The sequence below is a fragment of the Vombatus ursinus genome, unplaced genomic scaffold (genome assembly GCF_900497805.2).
Source record: "Vombatus ursinus unplaced genomic scaffold, bare-nosed wombat genome assembly UNPS02014932.1, whole genome shotgun sequence".
NCBI classification, from domain to species: domain Eukaryota; kingdom Metazoa; phylum Chordata; class Mammalia; order Diprotodontia; family Vombatidae; genus Vombatus; species Vombatus ursinus.
The window spans coordinates 9,206,711-9,227,174 of NW_020954710.1; the positions used below are offsets into that span (position 1 = coordinate 9,206,711).

Sequence of the window (20,464 nt, forward strand, 5' to 3'; positions counted from 1 at the left end):
GTTATGTGAACATCTTTTCTTTAAATACAGTCTACAGGTACTTTCCTTTATAAAATACTTGTGTCTCTTCCACTCAAGTCCTGCTATAATGATGTCTCCTGGAGTTGTAAAGGTGACCTTGGGTCCGCAAGGTCTAAGCCAGCAAATTTCAAGCTCTAATAGTTTTGATCGTTGGGCTAGACAGGCTTAGAGTTTGGGTTTAGCAATATACTATATGTCTCTTATCCAAGGATCAGAGATTCATTTCCAGAAAACTGGCTACAGAAACTTGCGAAGATGGTCTATTAAGGTGTGGAAGGGCTGCAACCCATATAGGAAAAAATACTCACACTGAACAAAACACAGTCTTCTTTTTTTTTTTAAAGGATGATGGAAATAAGTATTTCCTATAATGCTCTCTCTCCTCCCTTCCCTTCCTCCATTTTTTGATTTCTCAAAAGTGTATTTCATTTAAAGGTTAACAGTAACAACTTTGAACACAAAATAAAAGCCAAGAAAATGGGGGAGGGGGAAACCAACAATCCAGTTTTTGATAGTTAATAAATGGCAAGTGTATCAATTTGGCTCGTTTGGGCATTTCGTGCGGATGAGTTAAATCGAGTTGATTATAAAAATGAACATGTGCTTCCATTAGACAGAATCAGGAATCTACCCAGATCTGACAGTCCTTAGATTCTAGCCATACAGTAGCAGAAATGTCAGAACATTCACCAGGTGGGAGGGTGCTAAGTACTGTTTATGTTCACTGTCCCAGCCTAGAGTGACCAGAGAAAAGAACATGGGTAGAGGCTTTTCATCGAATAAGCAGTATGAGTTGACCCTAAATACTTCCATCAGGTCATAGCACCAGAGGATAGCCTAACTGGGACCATCAAACACTGCAGTATGACCAATCACAACAGGGAAATCCAGTCTAATACTTGGATTGGGGCAGCTAGGTGGCATAGTGGATAGAGCACTGGGCTTGTAATCAGGAAGACTCATCTTCATGAGTTCAAATCTGGCCTCAGACACTTACTAGCTGTGTGATCTTGGGCAAGTCCCTTAACCTGGTTTGCCTCAGTTTCCTCATCTGTAAAAAATGAGCTGATGAAGGAAATGGTGCACCACTCCAGTATGTCTGCCCAGGAAACCCCAAAATGGGGTCATGGAGAACTGGACATGACTGTAACTGAACAATAACAAATGGATAGACTAAGTGATAAAGGCGGATAAGATCTTAAAAGAAATCAATCATATTTCTCACCCCTTTGGGGATTTTTTTTTTGGTAGAAGTTTTTTAGGTTGTTGTTTTGCTATACACTCCTATTCAGTGCAAGGTGACCTGGAACAAGTAGTTAATCCTTTTCTCTGGCTAAGGTCACTAGAAAATTAGACGTTTAATCTAAAAAAGCATGGCAGAGTAGGTACCAAAACCCGACTAATATTCAAGGGTCTATATTTACATTTTGTGTACATATACATGTATATAGACATACATACATGCATATATATAAAATATACATACATACATATATGTATATACATATATACATATACACACACAAATTTTTACCAAGATCATAAGAGATTGAAGAGTTAAGATTTTTGCACTGTGTCAAATTTGGGTTCTGTCAACCTACCTCGCTTCAAACTGATAATACTTAAGCTTTAAGTCAATAAAGAACCAATTAATGTGAATATTGTCCTTCTCCTTTTTGTTTTTTTCGAGGCAATTGGGGTTAAGTGACTTGCCCAGAGTCACACAGCTAGTAAGTACTATGTGTCTGAGGCCGTGTCCTTCTCCAAAAGGCACCCAACTCAGCCACAAAACATTGCTAAGCAATCTAAATTGATCAGTCCTGGTTAGGTCTTTTGAACTGCTACAGGCAATTACAAGAGAAAAGCCAGTAAGAAACAAAAATGTATCAGGAAAATTTTAGTTAAATGGGTTTCCTTCTGGCAAAGTGATTGGGTCAGACTCCATGAAAATGCAATGATCCTACAAGAGCTAAAGCACAATGATTGTAATGAAGTAGACACCTTAGCTAAGCAGGCCTCTCAACACACGGAAAATCACAATGAAAATCCACATTTGTTTTCCACTGGAGTTTCTGCAGGGACAAAAGTCATTAAAGGCCCACTTTTGACACAGGGCAGAAGACCTGGGCAGTGTAGGGGCTGGTGAGCTAAAGGGTCCTGTGGGAAGGGAGATTATAGAAATGGAGCTCAGTTTCCCCCTTAGTTCATAGGTCACAAGCACCTGAATGCTCTCATTTAGCAGCAATCTATAAAAACAAAAACTTGGCTATCTCAGGCCCAAGGATTTCCCTGATTGTAGCTCATTTGAGCATTTTGGGCCCAAAAGCCTCTTTAATCTATGGAGGCTTTGTCCCTGTTATAGCTGCTGGTTTATACAGCAAGCCTGGAGGCTGGCCTTGCCTCATGGAACGCTGGCCACAGAGCAAGGCAGAGACAGTGTGAGGTGCTGAAGGGAGCTGCATCCAGTAAAACTCCACAGATAAATGGGTTTTTGAAATGGGCAAGAGGCTGGGACATGATTTTATATTGATTTTGGCAGTGATCACCATAAATCTATTATGGGACAGATGGAGGGGTGATAAATCTTAACATTCTTCTCATGTACATGACCATTCAGGAACAAGTCTACAGCAATGAGAAATGATTCAAACTCAAGGGCTTGGGTGGATGCTAGGGAAAATGCTGCCCCCAAAACCTCATAATTACAAGTAACTGTACATTTCCTAGGGCTTACACTAATGTTGAATGCTGTGACACACTCCCTTCTGACAAGCCCAATGCTTTTTTTATACAAATCAGGCAACTGTACCCAGAGTTCTGTGTCTCATAGTTTGGTACCATGGAACTAGATTTTCATCTAAGACACCACAAGGCAGGGCCCTATTCTAGACTCCTCCCTTGGAGTCACAAGTTCAGGTATCATTCTTTCCCCAAAGACCTTGACGGGAAAGGGGGAGTCAGGAGTCATACGCAGAAAAGCACTTCCCATTTTGGAATTTCACATTTTTAGTAGTTCAAATTTGGCTACTGTCAGATTACTAACCAGATTATTTGAGGTTCTAACAAATATACCAGGTAAATTTCACAAAATTGACAGGCCACTATGTGGATATCAAAAAGACACAAAGTACCCTTCATAGATTCCTTAAGGCCTAAGCTGTATCTCAAGAAAGGCCTAAATACTTGTACAATTTGCAATTTACAAATAATCATACCATAGGAATATCATTGTTTAAAGACATACTCAGTGTCTGTGAAAAAAATTTTCTGAAGTCTTAAAACAGGTTCACTGTTGGTTTTATTTATTTTTACTTAAAAAAAAAAAGAAATTCAAGACACCTAGTCAGGATATTCATATACAGTAAAAACAAGTAAATTCACACATGGCTAATTACAAATTTGGTTGAAAAATTAAAAAAAAAATTCAGTTTCTGATTTGCCTTGCGATTTATAACCAAGCTTCATCTTAACCCTAGAATCATCTCATGTACATAGCATTCTTTTTTTAAAGAAATTCTCACAACACATCCGAGAAAAACTGCTGGAGCAGCAACATTTGTGTAAACATTGAAAGAGACAAGACGTCCTTTTTTTCTGACATGAATTTCCATAGGCGAGAATGTAACAATTTCATAAAAACATCGACCATAAGCTTGAGATTGGGCGGAGCCCCCTTGGGGGGCGGGCAGTAACCACATCACTACTGAACCGACACACCGCTCACTTCTAGCAGTAGTAATTTCACAGAGATAAAAAAAAAATCTAAAAATACTATCTAGCCTAACACTGAAGTTATCAAAATGTGTTTATAAATGGTTGTAAATATATATAATATATATATATATATATATGCTCTTACATCTGATGCTATACTTCTTTCAGAATCTCTCACACTCACACACACATACATACACACACATCCAGAGCTCTCAGTGAACTGTGTCCTAAGGCAAATAAACTTGCAAACTTAGACAAAAGTGATCCAGGAAATAACAAAAAGGGAGAGATTCTTATTATTCTTAGAGTAAGATATTTGGCTTTTTCTTTTTTCTAAACAAATCAAATTCTGTGGAATGAGTATTTGACAGTGCTCAAATGTGTGTTCATCGCCACAAGGAAATCCTACGGTGGGGGACACTTCCCAGACTAATTTTTTTTTTAAATGAGAAAAAATTTATGTAATTTTACAAATGGAATGTATGTTTCAGAAACCATCTATCCAGCTCTAGGGCACTGTGGAATATAAATGTTCTCTGCTAATAACAGACTTAAATGGCACATGTTTAATTTGCTCAAGGAGAAAAAAAAGCTAATTTTACCTAGCAATTGCTCACTAAAAATGAAAAACTTCCAAGTAGGATTTCGTTCCCCTACTAAAGGACAGGGCGTGGTGGCGTCAATGAGAAAGGTTTCTCCCAGGCGCCATGCTCTGTGTTGTTGGAAGTCACACCCATTTAAAATCAGAGAAGGAATCACTCTATGGAGCACCAGGGAGCAAGTAAGCATGAGAATGAACAATATTTAAGACAAGAGCAAAAAGCAAACTAAGCAACGTTTTCCTCTGAACTCCACACCCCTTCACTTCTACTGTGCTGCCTTAAAATGCTAAAAGGACAGCCCAGTGGACTCCTGTGCTCAGGGCAGGGTTGCAGGGGCTATGCAGATAGGCTCTATCTAAAGTCTAAAAACCAAGAGGATGGAATCTAAAAAATGCTGACGTTCAAATTCCCGCAAGGACAGAAAGGCCTATGTCTACTAAGGCTTACGAATGTTGACTTGACTTTTTTTATTCCTTACTGAACAAGGCAAAATTGGAGTGCAAACGTCTTGTTTAAGCACAAACTTCAGCGGAAGCACCTCTGTGGGATGGAGGCAGACTTTGTCCAGGGCGGAGCCTGGATCCACTGAACTCATAGGAACGACTATCCCAGCCCCTAATTCAGCCAGAAGGGACGGATCGCAGGTAAGGCTCCAGGCTCACTGGAGTCATCTTCCTTATTACATCCCACCTGGGCGAGACTGACCTTGTGCTCTGCCATCCACTGCTGAGATCTAACCTCTTTGGAATTGTGACGGCTGAAATGGGGGCCAAATGCAACTGACGGTTTCAAGATGCTAGGAACACGTTTCAAATTTAAGAATTTAAGAGTAAAAGATTCTATTTAGAAAGTCATTCTATTTGGAAAAATAAAAGTCTATTAAAAATTGAGGAAGAAAACTTTTGGACAGCTTTAAGCATTCACTGATAACTGCAAAGTCATTGAAAAGGCAAGAATTTTAGAAGATATGCAAGGCTTCAGAAGAGGGTCAAGTATTCAAAACATCAAAGTTTTCTGTCTTGAAAAGGCCGTGCAGGTGCATCTTCATGGTCAGTCACCCAACTGTCTTCTTCCAGACTCTTCTCATAAGGCAGAGCCCCAACACCCAGCAAACGTTTGCTGTTACATGTGACACAGCCCTCCAGAAAGGAGAAAGAGCAGGGCCGTTAGGTGAGATTAATGCCATTCTGGTCAGAATGTCAAAGCAGCAATGAACTGATTCCTCCCCCACCAACTTGCTCCATCGTTATATGAGACTATGCAATTTAATATTGATGTAAACAAATGGTACTTATTTTATGACTCATTTTTACTGTCTAGAGCATTTACAAGAGAAGGGTTTTTAGTGATTCCAAAGGCAAAAAAGTAAGACCGGCCCGTTTCCAGACAGATCTGTACCTAACAATGTGCATCCACCCATTTCTTGATAAACAGAAGGGGATTTCAGTGACTTTCCAACCTCAGTCTCTCATGGTATAACTAAACTTCCCTGCCTGCTCACCTTATTAGAAGAGCTACCCAAGGCCTGTTCACTTGAGAAGCGCCAGGTAGCCAGGCTGGCACACTCGGATGGGCTGTCCCAACAGAAGAAGGGAGGCCCTCCTGGCTGAGTGAGACCTCCACCTTCTCCTCCCCACCTCTGGCGACTGCCTAGGAGGTCACGCTGCATTCTCCGCCTCTGCCTGCCCCTGCAGGACTCAGAGCTGCTTACCTTGGTGTCTATTTCTCGAGGGACCGTCTGGCTCTGAATCCAAGGGTGCACTTCTGCCAACTCCTCTTTCTGTCCATCCGTAAACCGAGGCTGATGCTGCCTCATACTTGCCAGCTTCTCTAGGTCCTCTTTCAACACATCTTCTTTAACCCTTCAAGAAACCCCGTCACCTTTAATCTGCATGTCTTTTGATAGGGAAGGCTAATCTATTCCAATAAGGTAGACAGTTTTCACTTAGGGAAGGTGGGACACATACATTCGGACTAGCCCTCGAGGCCACGGGCCCCCCACCCCTGGCCTAGACTTTTTAATATGAGTGGAACCCTGACTCTACTACAACATAAAGACTGGTTCCTAAGCTAGAGGGGGTTATTTTCCTTGGGCCCAGGACATCATTTCTCCCCCTTTCCAAAGAATGCACTTGATGCACTAAGAGTTACGATTTAAAATACTCTGAAACCAACAAACACAAATAATGCTGTAAAATGATTTCCTTCCATCCAAGTCTTAAATAGCCAGAGGTCCTTAAGACAACAGGGTTCTTTATCATCTTACCTCTCAGGGACCTGATACGTCATCAGGACGCACTCGGGGGTCTGCTCTATCATCCCCCAGATGGCGTCTCTACCTGATTTGTGGGGTACTTCTTTATCCTCTGATTTCTGCTCATTCTGGGAGGTTTCAGAGGAACAGTCGCTGCTTGCAAAGTATCTGCTGCTATCACTGCTTCCTACCAAAAACCAAAAATGAAAAAATAATTTGAAAGCACTTCTCAAAATCTGATCTGGCCGAGTGGCCAGGCAGGCTGGCTGACCGCCTTCTCTGGAGAAGGCGTGGCTACCGTAACCATGGGAGTTGCTGCCCAACAATTTTGGCAGGAAATCTATTTCTCGCTTCTCACTCTCCCCTTACCTACCTGTGCCACAACCGGACGTGCCGTGAGAGAGTGAGCCGTTGGCGTCGGAACTCACAGACCCACCACCCGATGCCGCAGAACCAGCCCCAGCCGGAGAGTCCTTGTGAAGTATCAGGCCAAACAGCTCCTTGGCCACAGAATTACGTGTGTTTTCATTACTGCCTGTCTGACGTGGCTAGGAAGAAAAGAAACAAGAAAGTACACCTGAACTTCTGTATTTCCAGCACGTTGTGACAGCATCCTTTAATCTGACAACTGAATAACATCATCTAAAAAACAGGACAAACTATGGAAATGAGAATTCTTCTTCCTATTTCTAGGAATATTGCAAAGGTTCCTTTTAACTGAACCAAACATTTCTTTGAGGTTTCAGTCATAGTAGCTCACCTTTATATGATACTTGCACGTTTACAAAGTGCTCGTTTGATCCGTGACCTCGTCTGGTCCTCACAATAAGCTTGTGAGGTAGGGAGGCAGTGCGAGTATTATTGTTCCCACTTTATAGATGAGGAAACAGTCTCTGAGAAGTGATATGACTTGCCCAAGGTCACACAGGTATAAGTGGTGAAGATGGGATTTGAATCCAGGTAATGTCATGTGGTATTTTTGCTTTTAATGCCTGGATTACTTTTGTCAGGTGAACTAAAAAATTGGGATGAAAAAAAGATAATGTTCTTTTGATTCTGATGACATTTCATCAGTTAGCATGGATGTATACTATACACATGGGAAAACACTAAAGAACAATTCCTATAATACTCAATCCTCTGAGAACCTACAGCTGAGGAGTTCACGCTGCTATGGACTCCGGGATGCCAATGCTCCCTTTGCTCTGACTGACCCGGAGCTCTCCACACCAGGGTGCTGACCGCCACCATCCTACTTACACCTGGCCATGCAAAAAGGAGGCGCGTGCTCCAAGATAAGCACCGCTGGGCGGGGGGGGGCCTCGAAGCTGTGGTTCTGCCTGCTGCAGTCCACAACTATGTCTGACTTCTAAAGCCCAGTACACACGAGCACGTCTGGTGGTGGCCCTTCCCAGACACCCTTCTAGGTGTGCAGGCACGTGGCAGGGGCACGTTTTAATATCAGTTTCAATGTCTGATAACAGATTATGTGACCAGAAGACACCTTACCTCAGTTGAGCCTTCCCCACCACCCCCCACGCAAAGCCTGCCTTGGTGACGCTGGTGGGCTCCACGCACGCGTGTGGCTGTGGTCAGCATGGGCCCGAGGGCCCCGTCTGGCAGGAATGACTGTTACTCACATCCAGCACTCCTGGGTCTGCCTCCTGCCCCATGTGCGGCGGGTTTTCGGGACCCTCTGGCATTTCTTCCTGAAGCAGGTTCAATTGTAGCGGGGAGCTGTTCCTGGAATGACTAAATAAGGGGTGCTCCTGCTCGCTCTGGAGCGTCCACTCCTCTTCAGCTGATCTCTGGCTGGAGGCTGGGGATGGCAGCTCTGGAAGGTCCTCCTGCGGCAGCAGTGGTGAGGAGGAGGGCAGCGGCGGTTGGGCTACTTCAGAGCCCCCAGGCACACCCAAAAACGGGCAGGGGGAGGAGAATGGCTGGCACATCTGGGGACAGGCAGGGGGGTTGTGCAAGATAATGGTCATAAAAGCACCCACATAAGGAGAAGGGAACGCTGGCAGAGGCTGCAGCCTGTAGGCAGGACTCGGCCCCAGCTGAGGGCCTGGTCCAGGCATTGACGCTGCACACTGTGCTCTCAGAGGGGACACTGGGGGCAGGACAGGAAAGCCAGCGACCGGGGAAGAGGCCAATGGAGGGTGCAGAGACCCACATGAGCCAGGAGGGTCCACGTCTGAAGGTGACCAGGGCGGTCTGCCTGGAGATGGCATCCCCAGCAGAGAAGGCCAGTTCTCATGAGAGCCACTGCTGCGAGAGGACGCCGGGAGCTTCAGGCGCTTGTGTTTTCCCTTTTTACAGCTGGCTGATGGGGCCTGCTTGGAAGGAGCGTCTCCTAAACAACGATGACAACAAACATGGCAGTGGATGCCTGACAAGTCCACCAGGCCACGAGAAGCCCACTTCCAGGCACGTTTACAAAGTACATAAGCAACAAGGAAAAGGCATTATGCCAAAAGGTACTGGTGGCTCATGATTAGGACTATTTTTTTTTTTAAGGAAAAAACCCCCACTATTAAAAAGATACTTGATTCCATCTAATAAAAGGCTGGTCAATGGTTGCCCCTAGAAAAGGGACCCTGGCACGTGTTCCAGAGCCTTTGTAGCCGAGGCCTACTGCCTCCATTTGTACCGGCCCTGGGGACGCCCCCAGCCCCACCTTGCTCCCAGCACTCAGGAATTCCTTCACACTCATTGTAAGTGAGATCACTCTGTCACTAGGAATGTGATCTACGTAAAAAGTAACCGCTTCAGTACCTTGGAGGGGATGTCTCATCCGGCTTCTGCTGTCTGGTTGAAGGTAGGAGCAGTACGGAGAGGACAGGATCTTCTCCCGAAACCTGTCCACGTAGCTCTTCTCTTCCTTCTGCGTGTGCGCGGAGAGCACTGCCTTCGTGAGCCCCACCTGCCTGAAGCCGTCTGGGGCCACGGGGAATACCTGGAGGCTCAGGCTCCGGGCCTCAGCCGGCTCAGTGCCTGCAGTAACATCATCTCCAGCAGTCACCTCTGCCAAGGGAAGGGAAAGGAGCCACCGGTTTCAACTGAATTCTTTACCAGGACTGTGACTCTAAAAGAGACTAACATGTATTCTTTCAGGGACACAGAATGTATTATACAGACTACTCTGATGCAACCACGAGGACATAAAACTAGGAAAATCACTTCTAAAAAAAAGTGTCTATTTTTAAAAAATGTCTTTTTTCTCACTGACATTGTTTGGTTGAGCCCTTTGGTCTGTGAAGGCTAACTTTACAAAATCCACATTTGTACACAATTTGAATGTTGCCAAGACATTTACAAATGCCATTAGAAATGTGGTAACATGTTGTGATAATACCAATAAGTGAGGTTAATGATATGCCCAAAATACTAAATGTCCTACAGGTAAAAATCCTATTTCACATTCAAATCATTTAAATGTTAGGGAAAATGTTACTAAGGTTCAGAAACATTGGGAGGAGGAATTCAAAACTGAAACATCAATCCATCCAACCTCTTTGTGATGACCTAAGAAGTTTGAAGCCACTTCACTGAGCGGGAAACTGGGCCGGGAGGAAAGTGCAAGTGTGCGCCTGGCTGTGCCAGCAGAGGGGCCCAGGTGCTGCTGGTGAGCCTGGCCTGCCTGAGGAAGTGAGCATCACTACAGCACCCACGCCCCTTTGCACAGCGCTGCCAGCACCCTGATGAGATAGAGCGGATCCGTGTTTCATTCCACCAGCCTACTACACAGGATGCCCTCAGCCACTGGACAATGACCGTGGTCTGTCTGGCCAATCTGACCACCTCTTCACATCCCCACCCCGCTCCGCCCTTGTTAGATGTTACCCAGGAGGCAACCCACACATGCTATGACAACAGAGCCAGGCAGAAGAAAATTAAATCTGTAGATGATCGAGAAACTTCATTTTAGCCATTAGCCTCCCCAAATTTTTTTTTCATTTCTCAGACCATCCTCCAACAAAAGTGAAAAGCAAAAAAGCCCAAAAGGAGTGCAAGAAGACTTAGAAAATTGGTCCCCCAAACAAATGTTTCTATTGTCAAAGGAGGAGTGACTTTTTCATTTGTTCTCTACGCAACAACCAATATCCCACTGTCTAAACAAAATGCATTTTAAGCTGTTTGGCTAAGGGGCTCGACTTGACCTTTTTTTTTGTGTGAGGCATTTGGGGTTAAGTGACTTGGCTAGGGCCACACAGCTAGTAAGTGTCAAGTGTCTGAGGCAGGATTTGAACTCAGGTCCTCCTGACTCCAGGGCCGGTGCTCTATCCACTGCGCTACCTAGCTGCCCCTGACTTGACCCTTTCTTTAAAGGTCAGTGGCCCCATCAATAAGAGGACTAAAGAAAAAACCGTAACTAAAATGAATGATCACGCTTTCTCAAAAACCCTTAAAAGTCAAGGACAGGAAAAGGTCCTCATAATCCAGAGGGCTATAAGAAGAACACACAGAAAGGCGGCAGCAAGGCCAGCTTCAGGGCCTAGGAGCAGCCCCCTGGGGGTCCATACCTGATTCCGGATGGGGGACGTGCACCAGGGTGCTGCGGTAGCTGCACTGGCTTGTGGCGGAGAGCACACTCATGGCTTTGGGGGAGAGTGCCAGCTCTGTGCCGTTGTCCTCAGCCCCCCCAGGTGTGGCCAGGACTGGAATCTGGGGAATGGCTAGTGAGATCAAAGAAACACTCGTGAAAAGAACACCAATCCTTCCCTTTCCTGGGTAACATCCTAATCAAACCAACCCAGCAGCTAGTACTGAGCGACCGCCCTGGGCATGTCAGGATACAAGGAGAACAAGAAACAGGTCTGACCCTCAGGTAGCTGCCCATTCATGATGGGTGGGGGGAGGAGATCCACAGAAGCCTCAAGTAAGAGGTGGTATTGCAGCTGAGCCTTGATGGAAATGAGGGTTTCCAGGATGTGAGGCCTCCACTATCTCTGTGGCAGTGAGTGGAGAGAAGGAGTGCGGGAGATGTGAGAGGAAGGACTAACGGGGCCAGACTACGGGGAGAGGGGCCGGGAAGGATGCTTAAGTCTAGTGAGCTGTTCTGGACACGTTGACTTTGAGATGCTTCTGAGACCTCCCACTTATTAGGAGCAGCGCAAGCTGCTGACGTGGGACTGGCGCTCTGAAGAGAGGTTACGGCTGGGCACAGAAAGGGAGTTTATCTGAATCATACGAGCTGCCGGGGTCACAAAACAGGGTGTGAAGAGGAAAGAACGTTGGGGCACCCCTGCAGTTGGAGGGCATGGTATGAATGAAGACTGAGTGAGACCTGGAGATGAGAAAAAATGGTTGGATAGTATGAGGAGAACTGAGAGAGATGTCACGAAAAGAGATAGGGGAGGATGGGGGGAAGGCTGGTCAATGGTGTTAGAAAGATCAAGAATGAAGACTGGGAGAAGGCCACTGGACCAGCAGTTAAGAGATCATTGCTAATTTTGGAAAAAATACATTCACTTGAATGAGGAAGCAGGAAAGCCAACCAATCAATAAATACTTCAGGGCCTACTAAGTGCTAAGCACTAAAGATATAAGAGGTGGCAAAAGACAGTCCCAGGGCTCAAGAGATCACAACCCAATGGAGGAGAAAACAAAGAACCAAATATACACACATGAGCTCTACACAGGATAAACAGGAAATAATGACCAGAAGGAAGGCGCTAGAATGAAGAGGGGCTGGAAAAAACTTCCTGTAGAAGATGGGATTCCAGTTTGGCCTTGAAGGAAGACAGTAGGCAGAGAGGAGAAGGGAGAGCTTTCCAGGCATGAGGACAGAGAGAAAATGCTGGAAGCCTAGAGACAGAGTGTCTTACTGGTAGAACAGCCAGGAGGCCAGTGTGGGTGGGGGTAGGGAGCAGGTTATGAAGGGCTTTGAATGCCAATGTCAAACAGTATTTTTTATTTGATTCTGGAGAGTACAGGGAGCCAAGAGAGTTGACCGATTGGGTGTGGGGGGGAGGTGTGATGTGATTAGGCCTGTGCTTTAGGAAAATCACTTTGGTGTCTGAATAGAAGACGGACTGGAGTGGGGACAGACTTGGGGCAGGCAGGCCCCCAGCAGCTGTTGCGACCATCCAGGCGCGAGGTGATGGGGGTCTGCACCAGACTTGGCACAGTGTCAGAGGACAGGGAGCAGTGCATTGGAGAGATGTTGCAAAGGCGACAGGCCTTGGATGTAAGGGGTGAGGGGGGGTGAGGGAGAGCGAGGAGCCCAGGATGACCCCTTGGCTGGGAACCTGAGCGAATGGGAGGATGGTGTTGCCCTCTGTGGTAAGAGACGGTAGGAGGAGGGAAGGGTTCTGGGGGAAACACGGCAAGTTTTGGACATGTTGAGTTTAAAGGCAGCTGGAGATGCCAGACTGAAGGGCAGCAGAGTCTGGGGCAGGAGAGGTAGATTTGAGAATTGTTAGCTAGGATGGTAAGCCAGAGTGCAAGGGGGTTCAGAAGTGAGTAAAAGAAAAAAAAAGGGGATTCAATATACGAAGAAATACAAAGAATCTGAGAGTTCTCTTCAGTGTGCGAAACTCTTCCCCCTCTGATTGAGTAGTTAAATCCTAAGGTAGATACTAAGCAATCGCCTGAGGCTCAGGGTCAACAAAGCTGGCCAAGGCAGAGTTAGGATCTGAACCTGGTTCTTCTGGACTCCAAGCCCAGTACTTTATTCATGATGCTACATTACTTATATAAGAATGTACTGTGGTGCATCAAAAATCTTAACTTACATTAGAAAAAAACCTTTCCCAGCATAACAGAAGCTATGTGAAACTGGGATTATTTTATATACGAGGAAATTTAAGAGAGTTAATCCTCTAAATTGAATCACATTTCCCGTCACTGATGCTTTCATTTACCGCCTAGCGCCTGGGCACCAGCTGGTCTCTGGCTGATGTGCTGGTCTTCTTCAGAGGAGGAGGAAGTCGTGTTGGTGCAGGAGATACACTTCCTCTTCAAGGCAGGGATGTTGTAGCTCTCGAGGTACCTGCATCAAGAGGATGCCACACACACCCTCTTATCGTGTGTAGGCGCACACATCCATCCACACACACAGGTACATGTCATCATAACGTTTCAAAATCTAACCCACAGAACCCTGTTGATGTGACACAAACATGCTTTCTGTGCGGATCATCAGTCACCACTCTGAATTTAATAGCTGTTTCTCTATATTAGTACAGTTAATACTTGTCCCAAGAGAAACACCTATGGGATACCAACAGGGTCATCTTTAAGCACTTTTTCCTAATATGAAAGAAATACTAAAAGTAGTAAAGATGACTTAAAATATGGCAGAGGGCTAGTGAATGGGGCCAATAATCAAATGTACCCTTGTGTAGCCCTTCCAGACAGAAAGTCTGGGACTCTAGGATAAGTTGCCCTCTCTCCCAACCACACCTGCCATTTTCCTTCCGCACTGATCACCCTCCCATCTACCCCACCTCTTGCCATAGGACTCACACACTTTTTTACAAGCCAGAGCAAGGACCATGTTTTTCATCCTCTTCCCTGACTGCCCTGACCTGATGTGCGCTCTAGCCCCTCAGAGAACGGAGCAACAATCAACACAGCCCTGGACACGACCAGCTGCTCCCCCGCTGCATCTCTCTTTCAGTGTCACTTTAGTTTTGGAGTGCTTAGTTTTTTGTATCTGTCCCATCTCTCCAAACTGGATCATAAACTGAGTGGAATCTTGTCTTAGGCTACTTAGATTCCTCTGGCATTCATCAAGGAGCCTTCAAAGTGGACACATTGATTTGTGGTTGCTTGATGATAACATTTAAGGCAGAATGTATTTAGAATGTACGGAGCCTACAATGACCAGTTGGTTTTACTTTTCTTCCACACCTTATAATACTGTCCACACAATTGATCTGCTGATAGGATGGAATATGCTGGTCTTTTCTCAAATCATCACAAGAATCAGTGCCCAAACTACTATTTCTCAACTCCTGAAATGAAGGATGAGAAGACATCTTGTTGCCTAGAAAAGAAAAATAAGAAATTTCCGAAGGATATGTTAGCATACTTTGATCTGGATGAGGCCACACCTCTCAGAATGATCAAATAATTAAGGCAGAAGCTTTTGCTTTCTCAGATAGTCTCGATGAAACAGCTGATGGGAGCAGCTGCAACCTGGTGAAGTGGTCAGCGGCTGACGGCAGGAGGGGCTGTGCTGGGCTGGCTAATAGCACAAGACCCTGAGTCTGTCTAGCTGAATGGGGAAATGTCATTTAGATTTTAATGGACCATGGAATGAGGGTGAAAGAAACAGAAGAGCTAGCTTGAGGTCTGCAAAAAGGAGGGAGAAGTGATGACATTAATTGGGTTCAACAACATATTCCCCACCCCCGTCCTAATCCATAAGCTCCGTGAGGGCAAGGAATGTGCCAGAACTGATCTTGTCTTCGTATCTCCTGTCGCACCTAGTCTAACACAGCATTCTGCCAATAACAGGTATTTAAGAAATGTCTGTTGAATCACTAAGAGTAAAGAGAAGCTAAATCTTGCAGGTGGAGAGAGAGTTTATCATAACACAGGAGTCAGGTCAAACTGTGATTGCAGAGACAAGTCTGGGTGATGACAGTTAGTGGTCCTCAGTGAGAGGTGACGCTAAAAAAAAGGGATGCTAACGTGTGATGAGGAGGAAAACTCAATAACTCTGAGATCTAGAGAAAAGCTGCAACTGAGAAATGCCTCCTTGCCAATGGAGCCTGAGAGATTACCGGGAAGGAACTCTCTTGCCTGGTCACGACAGGATGTGGCCAGAAAGCTAATTAGATAGTTCAGCTGGACACATGCTGCTTCAAGAGGCAGTGACAAGAGATACAAAAGGCTTTCTGTCCATCGTGACGTCCTTGAGTCTTTAGAATTTTTTTTTTTTTTTAAACTTTTAGGCAACTGGGTTTAAGTGACTTGCCCAGGGTCACACAGCTAGTAAGTGTGTCAAGTGTTTGGTCTGAGGCCGGATTTGAACTCAGGTCTTCCTGACTTCAGGGCCCGTGCTCTATCCACTGCGCCACTTAGCTGCCCCCATTCTTGAGTCTTTAAAAAACAATACAAAAAACTCACCATTGAAAACAAATGGTCCACCATGGAGTGCTGAGCAGCTCACGCAAATAAATAAACCAGGAGGACAGACCTTCTAGGCAAAGCCGTGATATTACTGTCAGCCCCCTGCCAGAGGGGCAAAGCCTCTTAACCATGGCATTGTTCAGTCATTTTAGTCAGACTCTTCACGACCCCGTTTGGGGTTTTCTTGGCAAAGATGCTGGAGTGGTTTGCCATTTTCTTCTCCAGCTCATTTTACAGATGAGGAAACTGAGGCAAACAGGGTGAAGTGACTTGCCCAGGGTCACACTGCTAATAAGAATCTGAGGCCAGATTTGAACTCAAGAAGAGGAGTCTTCCTGACTCCTGGCCGGGTGTTCCATCCACTGCACCACCTTGCTGCCCCTTTTTAACAATGTCAGGTCTTGATAAAGAAAGAGCTACTCTTGCTATCTGGGCTGTGAGAACCAACTCAAAAGAATTAATGAGTGTAAAGTGCTTTGTCAGACTTTGGGCAGCATTTTATGGTGTTCTTGCTATTATTTTAACAGCAGAAAAAAGAATTCACTCTGTGCTCTTGCAATTTCTAACACGAAAGTTTATGTACCATGCAAACAGGTACCAAAGCTAATGATTAGAAAGACAAAAACAACCCAACGTCCAGTGCTGTTAACCCCCAGGTCAAACAGAGGGAAGACAAGACCATGAAAATCAGAGACAGCAAACGGCATGCAGAGGGAGCTCCATGCTTTAAGGTTTTCTGGTGCAGCACCAGTGAACTGCAAGAACCATTCAAAAGAGGAAGGCCTCTCAGAACTGATCCACCTAGGCAGTGTCCACTTCATATGTCCCATCAGCATGATGCATTTCCATACAAGAAACGGTAGGGCTCCCTCCCAAATGACGGCAAAGACATAGATTCTTTGTGGGAAAGGATCGTTTTATTCATTTTGTATTGAATATGCATCTTCTAAAAGTGTATTCTTAACTTATTATCTAGAGCATGGTTGAAGAAAACTGGGTTTCACAGTTTGTAGTGGGTAAATTATGAGAAAAAAAGTCCCAAACATTCTATGAATTCCCTGGCATTAGCCTAATTATTGGCATTAAGTTAATTAGTTAATTAACTAAGTTTCTAAGATTACAAAGAAATATTATTAAGAAATAGATAAGGTGCAGCTAGGAGGTGCAGTGGATAGAGCACTGGTCCTGGAGTCAGGAGGAGCAGAGTTCAAATCCGGCCTCAAACACTTGACACTTACTAGCTGTATAACCCTGGGCAAGTTACTTAACCCTGATTGCCTTGTCAAAAAAAAAAAAAAAAGAAAAAGAAGAAATAGACAAGAGCTTTTAGCCACATATTTTAAAAGATTCAGAAGTACGTATGAAAAGAATCTGGGAAACAATGCTGACTCACCTCCTTGTCGCTCTGTACCTGATCCTACAAACTGTTGGTTTGATAATTTGGTCCTTGATTCAATATACAGCTGTTGACCCAAGTTTTTGATTCTGTTGACAGTGGCACAGACTTGCTGCAATGTCATCTTAGGAGGGAAAGGAAAACAAAAGCAAAATGTATCAAAATATATGACAAAAGAAAATGTCTTAGGGTCATAGTTTGATTTAGCATTAGAAAAGTTCTCAGTCCAGCATCCTTATTCTATAGAAAAGGAAACTGAGGCACAGGTGAAGTGCCTTGCCCAGGGCCACACCCACCCACACCCACACTCAGCACCACTGTCTGAGGCTGGCTGTGAGCTCACACCTTCTTCCTGCTCCCAGACTGGACATTGTCTGGCCTGGGCTGCCTACCTACAATTCATGACCCCCCAAGCACAGAGTCACACTGGCCCAAGCCAACTCTGAATACTCTAGTTGCAGATATGCCTTTCTGTGGAAGGAGCCTCGGTAATTGGGCCAAGCTTGTGCTGTATTAGGTTTTACAGGGACATTCCCAAGTCTGGTTTTGCCCACAGAGGTCACTAGTCACGAGGGGGGTGCCACGGGGCACAGAGCTCAGGGCATAGAGTTAGGAAGACCTGGGCTCAAATCCAGCTTTAAACACTGACTGGTGGGGTGTTCCTGCGCAAGTCACTTCTCCTCTGCCTGCCTCACTTTCCTCATCTGTAAAACAGAAATCACAATAGTTCTTATCTTCCAGGACTGTTGTAAGGATCGAAATGACATAACATTTACGCAGCTCTCAGCACAGCCCCCGGCATGTAGTAGGCACTTAATAAATGTTAGTAGTTATTCTGAATTAACTCAGCTATTTCAGCAAGTGATTGGCTCAGAACTGACACTTTATCAGGGCCACATGTGGCCTCAAGGCCACAGGTTCCCCACCTCTGCTTTAGTTCATTCTAATTAAACTTACAAAAGTAAAGAAAATTGCACTCAAAAATAACTAAGGAACTCACTGGCTCCTTCTGTATTTCCTCGACACAGTTCCCGCTGGATTCACTGGATGATGCAATGCTAATGTAATGTTCCTGCGACCCATTGCTTCCCAGGCTGCCGTAGCCACTGGACCCACTGACATGAACTGGCTGCAAGAACAAATGTCTGGTGAGCTCCAAGAAGATGTGTCTGAGGGCCTCTCAGAAAACAGGGCTCCCTTGAGCTTCCCTCCCAAGTTTGGTACACAACGTGGGAATATTCTAACTCTGCTGGCTGGATGCCAAGACCTGGCCTAGAAGACCACTAGGGACTCAAAGTGAGGCAAGAACTTGACATCTGCGAGCAGCTCCAAACAAGAACACAACCACCCTCAGTGGCTCTTACTTAGCATGCTTTCTATCTGTCCAAACCAGGGTTTTGAGTCTTGTTTTCTTCTTCTATGGCCTTCACTCGACTGTGTTACATGCTGGTGAACTACTTTCAGGGAATGTTCTTTTGACTTATCGATTCTAAGGACATGAGACCCTCCAGGCCTCTTCAAGAAAGCCCCTTTCTGCTGTGCTGTTCGTAGGGCCATATTCTAGTCCGCCATCTTGCTTGATGAATGGGCGATCCTTAAAACAAGAGCCTTAGGCTCTTGAGACTCTGCCCAGTCAAACCATTTGAGAGGAGGGAGTTGCCCAACAGAGGGATTTCTAAACATTGAGGTTATATAAAACTTTTCATTACCCAGGCCCTTGACCCCTTAAGCTACATTCAGGGAGAGTTGAGAAGTGAACAAATTAAAACATAAAATGACCTGAGATTTCAAGCATCTCAAAGACAAAATTTTCAGAGCTAGAAGGGATTGTGAAGGTGATACAGCCTAACACCTTCGTTTAACAAACAAGGAAACTGAAGCATTAGGAAGGTGAGCAACTTGTTCCAAGTTATATAAGTGGCAAAGGTGGGGTTCAAACATGTGTCAGTCTTTCTGCTTCCAAACCCACGGAAGCCCTAGGAATCTAGAAAAGTCTGAAAATCACTGGGCTGGCATAAGGGCTTACACTGTATAAATATTTACACCAGAATAGACCCTACAGAAATAACCTTGTATTTTAGGGAAGTATTGAAATGATTCTAGAAATAGACACTTTTAATAATTCATTCCACAGCCTAATTTTACCTTCAACCTCTCAGTGGCTAGGGAGAATGTGGAATTCCATATTCCCAATGGATTGTTTTTCTCTTGGAATCGTTAAGATATACTTAAGTAAAATCCAGAGGTTGAATGCATTGGTATGTCTGGGACAAAGAGAGAGAATGAAACAAAACCTCTAAAGAATACAGAGAATGAAAAGTCTACAGCTTACTATCCCCCAATGAGGTTGGAACATCATCACTTCTCACAAATATAAAGAGGTACCTGCATTGACCGAGAACAAGGGTAAGAACTATCTACCCCAACAAAAAGAGTGAGATGCAAGGCTTTTCTGGGATGGACAGAGGAGGGCCACTTCTCTACCATGCATGCAGCCAGGGTAGGCCGCTCACTGGTGCAGAGGAAGGCCGAGCCGTGGTGGGCTGTGCCAATTGAGTCTGCCACTATGTCAGTAGGGGAGCCCCTGGAAGCGGGGGCGGGGGGCGACCAGGTCTCCTGGGGAGAGGCAGGCAGAGCAGCCTGGGTCAAGCTGCCTGTACCTGCGGCCATCACGGTGGGGTCGCCTTGTGCATGTTGGGACAGCCTGTCTCAAACCAAACCAAACTAAACCCTGCAGGGCCTGGGAGGAGGGCGCATTTTTAGATCCCATTTTACCTGCAAGAGAAGTTTGTAAATCTGATCTTGTAATTCCATTATATCTTTGTCAATACTGTTCATCTTCTTGATTCTGGCAGCAAAAACATCTTCATTTAATGGGCTCCTGTGAAATGCCAAGTGAAAGACAGTGTGTGCCAAGTTGGATGGAAAACTCACTTAAAAATACATATATATGTAAAGTATTTTATACAACAGATTCTTCTGAAGATGACCTATACACTTCTTCCACAGGACTCTGTTCTTTGACTCCAGGAAAAAAAGGAGGAAGCAACAATCCCACGTGAGGACACATAAATACTAAGAAAAGCTGCAACATTCTCTCATTTCAGTGATTCGTGAGGAACGTAGGGCGTGAGGTCTCACTCCCAAAATTCAGTCCCTGAAAATCAGAGTCCAGCAGACCAGACCTTGGTCCTTCTGGACTGAGTATGTGCATTTTTTTTTTTTTTAGGCAACTGGGGTTAAGTGACTTGCCCAGGATCACACAGCTAGTGTCAAGTGTTTGGTCTGAGGTCAGATTTGAACTCAGGTCTTCCTGACTTCAGGGCCGATGCTCTCTCCACTGCACCACCTAGCTGGCACCCCCCCCCCCCCCCCCCCCCCCCCCCCCCC

General features: G+C 45.2%; 1 protein-coding gene across 1 annotated transcript in view; it reads right to left on the bottom strand.

Annotated features, from left to right (window-relative positions):
* Positions 1-3,302: 3,302 nt before the first annotated feature.
* PER3 (period circadian regulator 3) overlaps positions 3,303-20,464 on the bottom strand; it is a 32,427-nt gene continuing 15,265 nt past the window's right edge. The window contains exons 11-22 of the mRNA XM_027843930.1: positions 19,850-19,955; positions 18,075-18,203; positions 17,072-17,198; positions 14,452-14,587; positions 13,461-13,588; positions 11,118-11,270; positions 9,370-9,618; positions 8,235-8,947; positions 6,968-7,142; positions 6,607-6,781; positions 6,052-6,202; positions 3,303-5,479 (exon numbers count right to left, since the gene is read on the bottom strand). Of these exons, the coding sequence (XP_027699731.1) occupies positions 5,345-5,479; positions 6,052-6,202; positions 6,607-6,781; positions 6,968-7,142; positions 8,235-8,947; positions 9,370-9,618; positions 11,118-11,270; positions 13,461-13,588; positions 14,452-14,587; positions 17,072-17,198; positions 18,075-18,203; positions 19,850-19,955 (2,377 nt within the window). The 3' untranslated portion in view covers positions 3,303-5,344. The remainder of the gene's footprint in view (positions 5,480-6,051; positions 6,203-6,606; positions 6,782-6,967; positions 7,143-8,234; positions 8,948-9,369; positions 9,619-11,117; positions 11,271-13,460; positions 13,589-14,451; positions 14,588-17,071; positions 17,199-18,074; positions 18,204-19,849; positions 19,956-20,464) is intronic.